Below are 13,710 nucleotides of genomic sequence, written 5' to 3'. Positions count from 1 at the left end.
ACATTGCCTTTCTCGATCTCGTCTTCCATCTCTCTCGTCTTCCTCGCTTCTCTTCACCACGATCGTTCCTCTTCGAGGCTGCATTTATATACCCTATCAATTTTAATATTTCTTTTGCTCGTCCTTCCCGGGGTCTTATTCTCTCTATTTGCAATTCTTGTCGTTTCCATCTCGTCTTTCTTTGCATTCCTCTGTTCGCAATGCTGTCTCTGTCTTATTTTCGTTCCCTCGTCCTTTTGGGCTTCCTCGCTTATGCTCAGGCTGCCGTCCAATTCCTGGTGAGTTTTCTTGCATTTTGAAGCGTGTCTACTTTGACACGCTTTGACCTCCACGTCGACAAAAATACTGACTTCCTGCGCTCCTTTCAGGGCGTTGCCATGGCTGGCGGCGACTTTGGGTGTGATATCGATGTAAGCCTGGCCAAGCCACGATTTGCTGGGCCGCCCCGCCCAAGCACACTCGCTAAACGTCAATTCCGCCATATGCCAAATCCACCCATCAAATTGCCCGTCACTATTGTCCAACAAAATTGCACTAATACGGATATACGAGACCCTGAATACGAGAATGCCCACAGTGCAAATCAAACTGACACGACTCTAGGGCTCCTGTCCACTCTCCACGGCGACCCTGCCGTTGACGGAACTGGGCCATGCCGACGGCGGCGGCCAGATGAAGCATTTCGTCGAGGATGACGGCGTGAACGTGTTCCGGCTGCGTATGTTTTTATGGCTTTTTGTCTTTTTGTCCTTGCCTCTTCTTTGGCATGCTGTCAAAGGTCTATGGCACTAACCGGCCCGTCCTCTAGCAACATCATGGCAATTCCTCATCAACAACGACAAAGAAGTCAGCGACACGTTTGACCCGACCAATGCCGGTCGCTACGATCAGTTCATGAAGGCATGCCTCGCGACCGGTGCCTATTGCATGATTGACGTGCACAATTTTGCTCGGTTCAATGGCGGCATCGTCGGACAGGGCGGACCGTCAGACGACATGTTTGTTGCGATCTGGGCGGCTCTCGCAAAAATGTACGCCGACGAGCCCAAAGTCGTCTTTGAAATCACCAACGAGCCGCACGACCTGGATCTGAAGACATGGGCAGCCACGTGCCAAAAGGTCGTCAACGGCATACGCAATGCCGGCGCCAAGACGCAGATGATCTTGCTACCGGGCACGAACTTTGACAGCGCCGCGACGCTCATCTCGACGGGCAGCGCTGACGCCCTGCTGGCCATTACGAACCCGGACGGCTCGACCGACGGACTGTACCTGGACATCCACAAGTACCTCGACAACAACAACTCGGGCCAGAATGGCGAATGCACGACGAACAACATTGGCAATTTCACGATGCTGGCGACCTACCTGCGCCAAAAGAAGCGCCAGGGCTTGATTAGCGAGACGGGCGCGTCGAGCGAACCTTCGTGCATGACGGACTTTTGCGCGCAAAACGCCTTTATCAACGAGAACGACGACGTCTACATCGGCTACGTATCGTGGGCCGCCGGCCAATTTGACGAGACGTACGTGCTCAGCCTGACGCCCACGCTGCAGCCGGACGGCAGCTACAAGGACAACACGCTCTTTAGCGAGTGCGTGCTGGCGCCGTATCAGAAAGCAGGCGGCGCGAAGGGCAAGGCGCTGCCTTCGAACACAGCGGCCCAGCCGAGCAGCGCATCCAAAACGACACAAACAAAGGCCTCGACCTCGTCCAAACCATCAGCGACGGCAGCCACATCGCCGTCGTCGTCCAACAGCGACACTGGCAGCGATGCGGGTGCCAAGGGCGGTTCGTTGGCAGCAACCACAACTACATCTGCGTCGACCTCGGCGAGCACGAATGCCGCGTCGGTCGGGCGGGCAGTCCACGTCGTCAAGAACCTGGCCGTGGCCGCCGTCGTTGGAGCGGCCCTCTTATAAGAAAGAGCAGGTGCGTCAGCGGCTGTCGCTGGCCCTGTACCAACGTGTTACGATACCACGACATCAAAAGCAGTTAAATAGAGTGCATTTTCCCATGAAAACTACTGGTATTTGTGTTATCTGTCTTCCTCCCCACGAATGGCTGCCGGCACAGTCCCTTCGCGCGTCCAAATGTTCATCCCAATCTTCTCGCCCGCCACGACCGGCAGCCCCGCGTGCAGCGCCCGCGGATCTCCGGTGCGCGTGTCTTGGCCTTCCGTGCGCGGCAGCAGGTTGTCCCAGTAGACGGCGTTGCCCTGCACGGGGCGGAACGTCACGCCGCGCTCCCACGGCTCGTCGCAGTCCGTGTATGCGCACCACTGGTCGGTGGGTGGGGGCGCGTTGACGAGCGGGAAGTTCGTGCCGCCGCCGCGGAGGGCAGCAGGTCCCGGCCCGCCGTGTGTCGTCCCGTTTGACACATGCACATACGCAAAGAAGCTTGACACCCGGTTGCCGCCCTGCGCCGCCGTTGCGTGCACGGGGTCGGTAAACCAGTCCGTGTGGTAGTGGTAGTGCTCGCCACGCCCGTACTTGACCAGCTGCAACGGTTCAAGGCGGGACGAGGAGGAGGACGCCGACGATGTCGTCAATGACGAGGGGCCGTCGAGAAATCCCTGAAACCGCAATGCGCGTTCCTCAATGCACCGTACAATGTGGTCCCTCGGCACATTCGTGGACTGCGACGTGCGCACCTTGTCGAGAACGACGCGGCCGTCGGCCTTTTTTCTGTCCACCACGGCCGATTGGGCAAACGTATCGTGCGCTGCTTCCGTCAAGTGGGCACACTCGTCGGGCGTGACAAATCCGGCGAGGTAGACAACGAGGGGCGACGAGGAGACGAGGTGGACCTCGTATGGTGGATGTTGGCAGACGTAGGCGGCGGCGTTGCTGGTGGCGTCTGTGAGGACCGATTGCGATGCGGCTCGGGACAGGCGCAGCAACGAAAGCAGTGCGCAGAGGCCAGCAATTGAGTGTTTTCGTCGAGACGGCATTTTGACAGTCAGCAATGGTGTTGACATTGATATCAATTTTGGCTTTTTGAGACGCACAATTTAAAATCAAATAAGACTTTTTTTCTAGCTTCTTTTTCTTTTTTCTTGTCTTTTCTTCGCTCTCCTTCTTCTTTCGTGTGATTGCTTACCCTCTTCACCCCCTCGGTACGTCAATATGCCGTCATGAAACGTCTTGAGTTGTGGATTTGGGTGCACAGATCGTCATTCACAGGGGCCAACCGTGGATCCGACAGATGACTGTAGACATCAGACTGCAGGCAGCGCATTCTGCCAGGTCTTCTGACAAGAGATGTGCGTCAGAGACGCGCAAATATTTCTAGAATCTTGGCCAATTTTTTCGCTTTGTTGCCCGCTTCTCTTCGCTCGTCGACATCGTCGACTTTCACCATCACACCTGGACAAAATGAGACTCGCCAACACAACATTTCTCATGGCTGCCGTCGCTGTATCGCCCGCCGCAGCATGGAAGCACATGTCGGAAGCCGGCTTTCGGAAGACCTTTGAAACAAAACAGCGCACTCTTGTTGCGTGTAAGTACAGACGAGAAGGAGAGGCTTGAAAACGAGCCTGGCCGTGGGGCTAACGTAGACTGTGTTTCTACTTCGTTTACAGTCGTCGAGGTATGTTCTTTACTGTCGATTTCAAAACCGTTTACGCACATACTAACAGCTTAGCCATCATTGTAAGAGCACTTCCAGTCCTCGAGTAGGCACCGCGTCGCCGAACTAACCCCACACAGAGAATCATGTAAACGACTTGACAACGAGTGGACATTGGTCGTCCGCGAAGCAACAACCGCCACAGTCGTCAGCATCGACTGTACACAGGACATTCGGCTCTGCGACGAGCTCCATGTGTCTTCCTACCCGGCGATCCGCCTATTCCACCGGGATCCGTCTCGTGGCGTACAGCGCTACCGAGGTGCTCGCGAGGCGCCAGGCCTGCTTGCGTTCCTGCGCCGCTCGGCTCGACCCATCCTCTCGGTCGTTGACGATACGAATGTGACGGCGCTACTGGGCGACGACGAGGTCGTTTTTGTCGCGCGGTATGGAAAGGATGCAAGTCGTGAAGACGATACTCTCCCCTCTCGCTTCAGCCAGCTGGCCCACACCTATGCCGACCGGCACACCTTTGCTGTCTCGACAGAGGTCCAAGCCTCGTCGCCATCGTCGTCATCGTCATTGACTTGCTACCGCTCCCACGGCGAGATTACCAAAATGGCCGCTGACCTCGCCGCATCGACAACCGCGCTCGACGCCTTTCTGGAACTCTGCACAGCGCCCCTCGTCGTCGACCTCACCCGCCGCAACGAGCTGCACTACTTGGGGCAGGGCAAGAGCCTGGTGCACTACCTGTACGCCTCCGTGCACGAACGACGTGAGTACACAAAAACCATTCAGTCGCTGGCAAAGACGTACAGCGAGTACTTGACGTTTACGACAGTCGACCTCAGCGAGTATGGGGACGAGATGGTCACAGCCCTCGGTTTGCAGGCGAGCGTCGTCCACAAGTCAGGACCACTTCTAGCTGTGCAGAACCCGAGCAACGGCGATGTGTTTCCTTTCCCACCGACGGGCAGCAGCAGCGGCGGCGGCGGGCTGCCGTCTGCAGCGGTTGTCGAGCGCTTCTTGTTAGACATTATCCAGGGTGCGATTCCGCCATGGACACCGGGTGAACGACGTGCAACACATGATGAGCTGTAGGGAGCGATGTGTTGCTGGGGTTGAGTTACACGCAAATGATGTTCCTTTGGCTTTCTGTATGCTCCGGTTTGTACTGCATCCGGCCCGGCGGCAATGACGGCTATTTCCGAGCAGACGGAGGGAAGGTGCGGCGGGAGTAGCCGGCCCATAATAACGGCAAGAACATCCGCCGAGAAACGACGGTCCATCACCGCCATATGCGGGCGTGTTGGGTGCTGGTCATGAGCTCACGCTGTGTACGGTGCATGTTATGCTCAGCTTACATGCGTGCGTCGCGCTAGTGTAATATAGTGAGTAAGAAGAGGTGACGGCCCCTGCACCTCACCTCCAATCTTACTTAAATGTTTCATCACAAATTAGAAACAAGAATAAAAAAAAAATAGCACAAAACGTAACGGTGCTGTCCACGCCTGCGCTGCTTTGCTCGCCGTCGTATTGTTTCTCAGAGCCTTGTCCCTTGTCGGGTTTCCATACTGCCTTACCCGTCTGACAGATCTTGCTGTTTTGGATGCCCTGAAACGAGCAGGAAGCAGTTTGTGTAGTTGGTAATCTAATGTTGCGTTTTTGGGATTTGAATGAGCCTTCCTCGAATCTGACCGAGGTGAGTTCAGTTTGGTTGAAATTGTCGCCATCCCACCGTTCCGCCAGCCCACTACGGGGGAATAGTACGCGACGGCGCCAAGCGATCTTTACTCTCCTCGGAAGAGAGAAGGGGCGCTACGAGTTGTGTCCAAGACCATCATGCGGAGAAGAGGATCAGAAACAGGCGATTCAGGTGCATCAGTCGAGACCTGGCCATCGACCAAAAAACCAGTCACGTTGAAACGCACAGAGCTCACGAGTGTGGTTGCTCCCACGGCATGGACGATGCTCAGGCCCATCGTTACCGTCGTTATCAGCTCTTGTGTCGTTTTCGTCGTTTTGTCGTCTTTCCAAGGTCGCATTTCGAGAGCCTGTCGTCAACAGCCCAAATCCTGCAGCTATAGCTTGGGCACGTTTGTTAGTGCAGGCGCTTGACTTCCCACGGGGGCATAGCCACCTCCTCTGTAGTTTGTTGTCCGAGGCCTTTGTCTGCGTCCGAGCGTTCTTTTTGTAAGGCAGGCCCTTGCAGGATTTCAATCCAAGCAAAGCCTTTTCTCGTCTCTTAGTTTGGCCTGTGGTTAAGTTGTCAAATCTGGTCATTGATGCGTGACAGATTCTGCCAAATGTCACTCGTCCATGGCGTCCGTTCCCTCTGCTCTCTTGCCCAGCTGGTATATACACGCCGAGTATTGCCACTCTCTTCCCACACTCGCTGTATCACTGTTGACGAACCCTTTGCGCGCACTTACCAGTGGCACAGAGAACCAGCTGAAACCCGTAGTTAGCACACATACGGTGCATCGTAGTGTGCCAATATTCTTGAATATTGGATAGCTTTCCAACAAACAGAAAATTGGTGTCCAACCGTGATATGCATTTTTGGACCAATAAGACCCCCGGCCGTTAATCCTCTCGTCAAACATCAGCTGGCAGGTATTTTTACTCACGAAAATAAGTAGGGAAAGCCAAGGGGATGTCTCCCCACGAGCTGCCCGACGATCTTTTTGCACTCAGATGGAGTACTGGGAAGGCTGGCTCCAGGCTCGCAATGGGCAACGAAACTAAAAATAAAGGTGATTTTCGACGATGTTCCACTCCTCCCCCGCGGTCCTTGCTCAATCGTTTCGATACCTGCTCCACAGCTGTTGGCCGGTTTATCACTCGTTTGTGTAGCTTTTGGTGGCGCTCGATTGTTGCTCGTGCGTCGCTCGCGGCGGTGGTCGACCTTTCTCCGCATTTTCCCCCCTTCTTCTTTATCCTGTTTTCCACTCTCTTGTAAACCAGTCGCAACGCCGCCGTCTCACACCTTTTCCGCTTCAAAGGCCCTAGTCGCATCAAAAGTACTCCGAACTCTTTCCTCTTCCACGCATGCTCTGTATAACAAACTCGTGGGATCAGAAAGAAGGAACGGAAAATCAAAACGAAGGAGGAGGAAGCTCACCTTGAACGCCAAATCCTCCACCCGGTTTGTCGTTGATTCTGGTCATTCACCTTTCCCTTTTCTCTCATCCTCCCCTGCATTTTTTTGGTCGCTATCCTCGCTTTTCAGCTCCTTGCAGCCCTCTCTTCTTCAGTCCCTGAGCATGTCCATGTCCCATGTCGCAATGAATGTGGAACAGAACGACAAAGACGGAAAGCCAGCTCGCTCAACTTAAACCGCTTCCTTTCGGAACGACAAGGGCTCCAGTAACTTAACACCCACGCGCTAGACAGAAGGAAACGGCTGCAACACCGACACCGCAACACAAGTTGCCTGACCCCTGTTTGTATGGTCCAGAAAACGAAAGATAAAGTGGCACATGGATGCAGCTTGCCGGGCCGTGAACCAGTGAAGCGACAGTGAACCCGTCAACAGAAAACTTAGCGAGCGGAGTGAGACGAGAGGAGGAGCCATCGACGTACAGGAAAGAGACCCAAAATACGCCTCAAATATTTCAGCTGTCCCAGTTCCCGTCAACGGTCAAAGATAGCCCGCTCCTGGGATAACTGCGTCTGCGATCGCTTCTCGCCGATCAGTACCAATCATCATGGACTGGATGTAAGTAGTTGCTCGGTGCATCACAATCCCGCGCTTCGCTCGCTCTCGCTCACACCGAACAGATCCACCACGACCGGCTGCTTCGCCGTCAGCAACGCCCTCGCCAAAACCGCCAGCGATCTCCACCGCTTCGTGCGCGACGTCCGCGAGTCCCGTGCCGATCTCGCCCCGTTGTCCGCCGAGCTGCATGCCCTGGACGGTGTGCTCGACCTGCTCAAAGACGATGCCGCCTCCGTGAGCTTTCCGGCCGACCTGGCCCTGCAGACGCCAGCTGTCGTCGCCGGCAGTGGCGCGGTCGTGGCAGACTTGGATGCCATTTTTTCCGACGGCGGCAGTGGCAGCGGCGATAGCGACGACGATCCCATGCCGTCGTCGTCCGTCTCACCTCAGGAGAAACGAGCGCGCTGGCTGGCCCTGCGCCCGCACATTGCGGAGTCCCGCACCATCCTAGAAGTGTACCGCCTTGCCCTCGGGCTGGCTCTGGATCTGGTGGCATTGTTAGTCTGCCCTTGATGGAATGGCCACCCCTTTTAACTTTGTAACAGTACTGACCTCTGCAGAACACAAAAGACACACACCGCAGACTCGGACACAGCCGACACCTCCAATGTTTCCAATGTTCCCGACGCCACCGCCAAGGACATGGCCCGACTACAGGCCGAGATAAGCCACCTGCGCACGCGCGTGCGCAGCGATCTGAACGACGTCGATGCCACCTTCATCCTACTCAACTACCTCAATGTCTTGCGGCGGCATACCACCTCGGCCGAAGAAGAGGCGAAACGAGCCCCTGAACCGGAACAGAAACTGGAGCTAGAACCAAAAACAGAACCCGAGCGCGAACGCGAGGACAACACCATTCTCAACGATGCTCCTGCTGCTGACCTTGACCTCCGCGACCACGACAGCGTCGACCTGCACCTCGATCCGCCATCCCTCCAATCCCGCGACGAAGCCGTCGCCTCGCCCGTTGGCAAAGCCCCCGACAGTGCCGTGGGGATACTCGACGACGAGGCGGCCGACAAGGGCCAAAGCAGCAGCAGTCTGCCCATTCCCCGCACCCTTGGCGTCGATGCGCCCAGGGTCGGCTCGTCTGTGTACAGCTCCCGGCAACCATCTCCGTCCCGTCAGTCGAGACCGTCCTCGCCGTCCATGCCGCCACCGCCAACGCCGCCACCACGCGACACTGCCCGCGGCCCGGCGTTGCTGCCGCCCAACGAGATTGACAACCTGATGGACGAGCTCCGCGACGAGCTGCCCAGTCGGCCGCCCACGCCGCCACCCAAAGCTGAGGCCAGAGGGAGCAGTGCCATGAGCTTCCGGCCTGGTGAGGCTGACCATCTTGGTGGCGCCAACGGCGGCAGGTACTTGGCCGCTGCGCCAACACAACTCAACCACAGCGTCAGCAACGGCAATTTTGCGGCCATAACCACGACCACTTCCTCCTCCACGACGGCCTACCCGCCCTCGACCTCCAACAACCGCTTTGGACGCTTCCTGCGGCACATCCGCAGCACCTCGGCGACCACGACGGCCGAGATAAACAAGCGGCCGTCAACGGCGACAGGCGCTGTCGACCTGTCGAGCCTGTCCATCGCCCCCACGCCGCTCACCAATATTGTCAGCAGCAACAGCAACAGCAGCAGTGGGCAGAGCGGGAGCAGCAGTGGTGGTGGCAACGGCAACGGCAATGGCAACGGCAACAGCAACGGCATCGAGCGCCGAACCAGCCGCCGCTTCTCCGCCTCGTTCCGTGCGCCCTGGGCCGTGACGACTGTCATTGAGGGAGGCGGTGCTGCCCCAGCGACGTCCCCTGCCAAGAAAGACAGAAAGCGCGGCGCCGAATTGGACGACGAGCCCGATGCCGTCTTTGGCGTCTCCCTCCGCAAGAGCATCCACATGGCCGGTGCATCGGCGCGCACGCACCACTCGGGCGGCCACGGGGCGTCGCGGCGCGAGTTCCCCTTGTCCGTGTTCCGGTGCTACACGTTCATCCGGTCGGACGGCGGCCTGGAGACGCCCGATATTTTCGGTGGGGGCGTGCCCGGCGTCGATGTCGATTCCTTTGACGTGGTAAGCTTTGACCGCGTGCGGGCGCTGCGGGAGCGCTTTTCGACGGGGCCGCTCTACGGCGTGGACCTCGACGATGCCTCCATGGCCGCCGAGTACAGCCGCCACGACGCGGCGGCCGTGATCCTGCAATACTTGGAGGCGCTGCCCCGGCCGCTCGTCTCGGACTCCGTTGCGCGCCGCTGGGTGACGCTGTCGCGTCAGGCCACCATCACCGGTTCGTACTCTAAGCGGTTGGACCAGTGCATTGACTTTTGGGAAGAGGCACTGGGCGGTGTACGGGGACCGGCACGCAGTCTCTTGAAGCTGCTCCTCAATCTCTGGGGCGACATTGCCGACGCGGCCGACCGCAACGACATGACGGCAGAGCGGCTGGCAGGCCGTGTGCTGCGGCCGCTGATGCAGTTGGACGGCGGGCAGTACCACACGGACTATATGCTGAGTCTGGCATTCATTATCCGCAAACGGTCCGAGTATGCGCTGCTGCTGCGGGGTGGTGGGCGGAAGAGTAATGCGGCGTTCGAGACGTAGCGGTGCGCCGGTGATGCGACGAAGTGGTCCGCTGTCTACTTTTATCCTTTTGTCGTTTCTCATGTTGTCTTTTTTGTCCTCTTTGTTTTCTCTTTTATCTTTCCTTCGCTGTGTTTCTTTTTGTTGTTAGCACACCTTTGTACGATGATGATACCCCCGGAGACCTAAGAAAGTCAGTATCAAAAATGGCCGTATGCATTCTATCTACCAATATGTGATCCAGTATCCAAAGTCCAAAGCCCTTGTAAAGTCCAAAATATTCCAAAATATGTCCCAAAGTAATAATCAAATCAAAACATGTAGGCAGCACAGTTAGCCTCTTCATTTGCCCTAGTGAGAAAACACTTCATTGGCACCGCGAGTGATGATACCATTTGTCCTGTCTTAGCTAGACCCGACCAAACGCCAGATGTGGATGGTTCCATAGTACGGCACGGACATGGTTTGCACCGCACTGTCCGGGTCCGCCGTCAGCCGCCCGTCGCCACGGCCCAGTGTCCCGTCTTCGGTCCAGACCTCATACTTTCCGCCCGCCGCGGCGTCGTTTTCAATGGCCATCAGTCGCCGCAGTATGGCCAACCTTGGCCCATTGACAGGCTCCTGTGCAATGTCCTGCAGCCGATCCATGAGAGCCATGGCTTTGTCGACGGTATTCATATCCGAGGGTCGCTGGTAGTGGATGACATTATCGCCGCCGCGGACGTGAGCGTCCAGATGGGCGAGCAGAATGGCCACGGCTGCGACAAAGCCTTCAAAGTCAAAGGCGTGGCAGCCGGGATTGGCGCTAGTGAATTTCCGAAAGACCATGAAACGTGACAGGACTTCACGGGCGGCACCCAAGGCACCGAGGCGACTAAAGGTAGTATCCGGTGGTGTGAGCAGGATGGATGTGGTTGTGGTGTTGATATGCTCGCTGGTCCACTGCGCTGTGGCGGCCGGTATGGAGGACCAGTTGGATGGTGGTGATGGCAGTGAGGGGTACTGTCTCTGGCTGCGGCTAGTGTCTTCTGCAAAGACAATGTCGTCGGTCACTGGCCGTGATGCTGCTTCCGTGCCGGCCGCCATGCCGTACTCTCGTAAATTGACGTTAATCGTCTCGTCCTTCGGCCCCTGCGCACCCGCATATGAAGCCCCGTCCGGCAGAACTGTGTCCAACAACGGAGGCGGCGCTTTCGCCGGCATGATGCCTGGTCGCCGGTCCGTAAGGTACGGGAGGTGCAGCAACACCAACAAGTGATAGTGTTTTGCCTGGCCCATGAGGCGCATCGATTCCTCAATTTGCTCAGTCTTCTCCATACGGCCACCGTCAATTCTGTTGCCTCCCAGGATGTCGGGAATGGCCCACCATTTCGTGGGCAGGCTCTGAGCGGCCTGGCAGAAGGTATAGTCTATGTCGCGCGTGTCGCGGTAGTCGTTGTTCAGTATCGTTATATGACGCGCATAGTCAGTGCGAGAATAGATATAGTGCGCGTTGGCGAGCTGGTTGAGGCGTTTGTTGCGGGCGGTGATTCGCGGGATGAGGAGAGCGTTCAATCTCTCGAGGTCTAGGGCCACGTACTCGACGTTGTTGGTCCAGTCGCGGGAGGTCAACAATTTCCTTGTCGCGGCGTGCCGCGCAAGGGACGAGGGGTGGTGGTCTTCGATGTTGAACGACGGCAGGCCGAGCATGAGGGACAAGAAGCGTTCAGAGAACAGCAAACGGGTCCAGACAAAGTGGAGAGAGAGTGGCTGGTCGTGCCAGGACCGTGGAGGGAGGCCAATGATTGTGGCAATGCTGAGGGCGCGGCGCAGCGTCATCCACCCAGCCCGAAGATCGCCCTTGTTCACCACGAAAAAGGCATGCAGCAGCAGACTTTCGAGCCCCTCTTGGGACGAGACCATGGCGTCGTGCGAGGTAACGAGACTTGAAGCGACTTCAAAGTAGCGGTCGGCAGTCTCCCAGGGCGTCACACTGCCGGACATACCATAATCGCTGAGCTTGCTGTCCTTGTGCATCAATTGTAGGCAGACAGCGAGCTGAATGAGCTCGCGGGCTAGCAGTACAGGGTGGCCCGTACCGCGTTTCTCAAGGGGGTGAATGTCACGGCCGGCCTCGGCGTCTGCGGCGAGAAACGCGCGATAGCGGCGCAACGTAAACAAGGCACCTTCGTCCAGGATGCGCAGGGCATCGTTGGCGGTCGGCAGTATGGATTGTAGGTGCTTGCTGAGCGTTTGGTGTTCGAGAGGCCCCGTGTAAATACTCGGGCCCGTGGGGAACAGCAAACGGTTGGAAAAGAGTTCCTGCTCGAGTTGTTGGAGCTGGATGCGCAGTTGCCTTTTGGAGTGGACGTCGACAGGTGGGGCTCTGCCGGCAGGGAAATCGGTAGTGAGGTCGGTGTCAGTATTCGGGTCGAGGTAACCGGGAGGCTGGCGTAGGTGTGGCGAGGCTGTCGCCGGCAAGGGCGAGAGAGACTGCGACCTCAATGTAGACCGCGCACGGAAGTGTGGCGATTGAGCCGATATGAAGCGGTCGTGCAACCAGAACGAGAAGCAGCTGGCGTCCTGCTGGAGGACCGACTCAAGCTCCTGGTCCAGCAGATCGGCCGTGGGATCAGAGGGACTGCGCGCAGGCTCATCCGCGGCGTCGTCATCTCCTAGAACGCTGTCGCTGGTGGCGTGGCCTGCATTGACACGCCGCCGGACCAGCTCGCCGACCAAAGCCTCGACCTGGGCGATACGCTTGCCGACATCGTTGTACTGCCGCTGCTGGAGTGGGTCGGGTGAGCGGCGTGGCGACGGCGAGGGAGCAGCATACTCTTGGCTGACACACGCCGTACCGTGTCGCTGGCATGAGAGGCAGTGGCCAGCATGAGAAGGGCGGCCACCACCGCTGCCGGGAGCTGCAGCCACACTCTCAGCAAACCGACACCGGACCTTGCGCCGCTTGCACTCGATGCAGCTAAAGGTGCCTTTGCGCAGCTTGCGGCGCTTGACGGGCGAGGCGGCTGGCGTGTCAGAATAAGAGCTGTCGTCGGAGGGTAGCGGTAGACTTGTGCTCGTGCTGTTGGGGGTGTTCGTCGAAATAGGCCCCCGCCCGACTGCTGTAGCCGCGCTTGGTTTCCGGCCCGCAGCATGGGCCTGTACACGCTTCGATGCCGTATTTATGGTCACTGTCGCCATTCTTGCTTCCGTCCTTGCAGGCCTCGCCCGAATCACCTCTCCCTCTCCGTGGGCTGTTGCCCGTGAAGGTCGCTTTGTGCGTGGCGGCATGTGCTTGTTATGTCGCGAGACGCACTCAATCTGGGAAGAGAGCAACACTGTCCGCCATGGTAGGCCGGCGCGTAAATAGGAAAGAGATTAAGCCGTGATGTTTCATATGCAGGAACCTTTATCAACGCAAAGCTACCGACTTAGAAGCGTTCCCCGACCTTGAGTGCAAATTCCGCCGATATGTCCGGTGTGCCGTGGGCTGTGTGGGTGGCCCCACTCGGCAATGTGCCTCACAGGGCTGACGGACAATGCCCCATATTTTTAGGGAACACGAGGCGCACGAAGTGATTGGTGGTCGTGATCGCCATGTTTTCGATGATGTTTTGTTTAAAGGTCCCAATTTAAGAGGGTAAACACTCAGGGGCTTTGTTGGGGAAGTTACAGCAACAGGGGGATTGTTTTGCCGCAAAAGAGAAGGAGCTCCTGAGTGGATACGCACTTGCCTCACGACGGACTTTCCTTGTTTGTGACAAGGTGGGCGAAGAATTGTCTACGGAAGGCGCGACTTTTACAACATGTTGTATCACATCACTTCTGCTCTCTTTCCAAATCAGATTATCGC

At 57.3% G+C, this 13,710-nt stretch overlaps 6 protein-coding genes across 6 annotated transcripts; 4 read left to right on the top strand and 2 right to left on the bottom strand.

Moving 5' to 3' along the window:
* Nucleotides 1–200: 200 nt before the first annotated feature.
* Nucleotides 201–1,923, top strand: SPSK_08977 (glycoside hydrolase family 5 protein; the record flags this gene model as incomplete). The annotated part of the gene is made up of 4 exons (XM_016735559.1): nucleotides 201–278; nucleotides 369–410; nucleotides 604–718; nucleotides 809–1,923. The coding sequence occupies 4 exons, from the start codon at nucleotides 201–203 to the stop codon at nucleotides 1,921–1,923; spliced, it is 1,350 nt and encodes a 449-aa protein (XP_016587337.1).
* Nucleotides 1,924–2,061: 138 nt separating this feature from the next.
* Nucleotides 2,062–2,580, top strand: SPSK_09924 (uncharacterized protein; the record flags this gene model as incomplete). The annotated part of the gene is made up of 3 exons (XM_016736491.1): nucleotides 2,062–2,160; nucleotides 2,209–2,448; nucleotides 2,476–2,580. 3 exons carry the CDS (start codon nucleotides 2,062–2,064, stop codon nucleotides 2,578–2,580), a joined length of 444 nt encoding a protein of 147 aa, XP_016587336.1.
* Nucleotides 2,581–3,378: 798 nt separating this feature from the next.
* Nucleotides 3,379–4,678, top strand: SPSK_09303 (uncharacterized protein; the record flags this gene model as incomplete). The annotated part of the gene is made up of 3 exons (XM_016735878.1): nucleotides 3,379–3,505; nucleotides 3,588–3,595; nucleotides 3,674–4,678. The coding sequence occupies 3 exons, from the start codon at nucleotides 3,379–3,381 to the stop codon at nucleotides 4,676–4,678; spliced, it is 1,140 nt and encodes a 379-aa protein (XP_016587335.1).
* Nucleotides 4,679–5,367: 689 nt separating this feature from the next.
* SPSK_10171 (uncharacterized protein) lies at nucleotides 5,368–5,622 on the bottom strand (the record flags this gene model as incomplete). The annotated part of the gene is made up of 1 exon (XM_016736721.1): nucleotides 5,368–5,622. The coding sequence occupies one exon, from the start codon at nucleotides 5,620–5,622 to the stop codon at nucleotides 5,368–5,370; it is 255 nt and encodes an 84-aa protein (XP_016587334.1).
* A 1,665-nt stretch (nucleotides 5,623–7,287) lies between these two features.
* On the top strand, nucleotides 7,288–9,899 carry SPSK_08558 (uncharacterized protein; the record flags this gene model as incomplete). Its single annotated transcript, XM_016735151.1, has 3 exons — nucleotides 7,288–7,298; nucleotides 7,361–7,795; nucleotides 7,859–9,899. The coding sequence occupies 3 exons, from the start codon at nucleotides 7,288–7,290 to the stop codon at nucleotides 9,897–9,899; spliced, it is 2,487 nt and encodes an 828-aa protein (XP_016587333.1).
* Nucleotides 9,900–10,283: 384 nt separating this feature from the next.
* Nucleotides 10,284–13,058, bottom strand: SPSK_08507 (uncharacterized protein; the record flags this gene model as incomplete). The annotated part of the gene is made up of 1 exon (XM_016735102.1): nucleotides 10,284–13,058. The coding sequence occupies one exon, from the start codon at nucleotides 13,056–13,058 to the stop codon at nucleotides 10,284–10,286; it is 2,775 nt and encodes a 924-aa protein (XP_016587332.1).
* Between the last annotated feature and the right edge of the window lie 652 nt (nucleotides 13,059–13,710).

Source organism: Sporothrix schenckii, assembly GCF_000961545.1.
Source record: "Sporothrix schenckii 1099-18 chromosome Unknown Cont44, whole genome shotgun sequence".
Lineage (NCBI taxonomy): Eukaryota > Fungi > Ascomycota > Sordariomycetes > Ophiostomatales > Ophiostomataceae > Sporothrix > Sporothrix schenckii.
The sequence above is the reverse complement of the archived record's forward strand: the minus strand, read 5'-3'. Positions and strand labels throughout refer to the sequence as shown.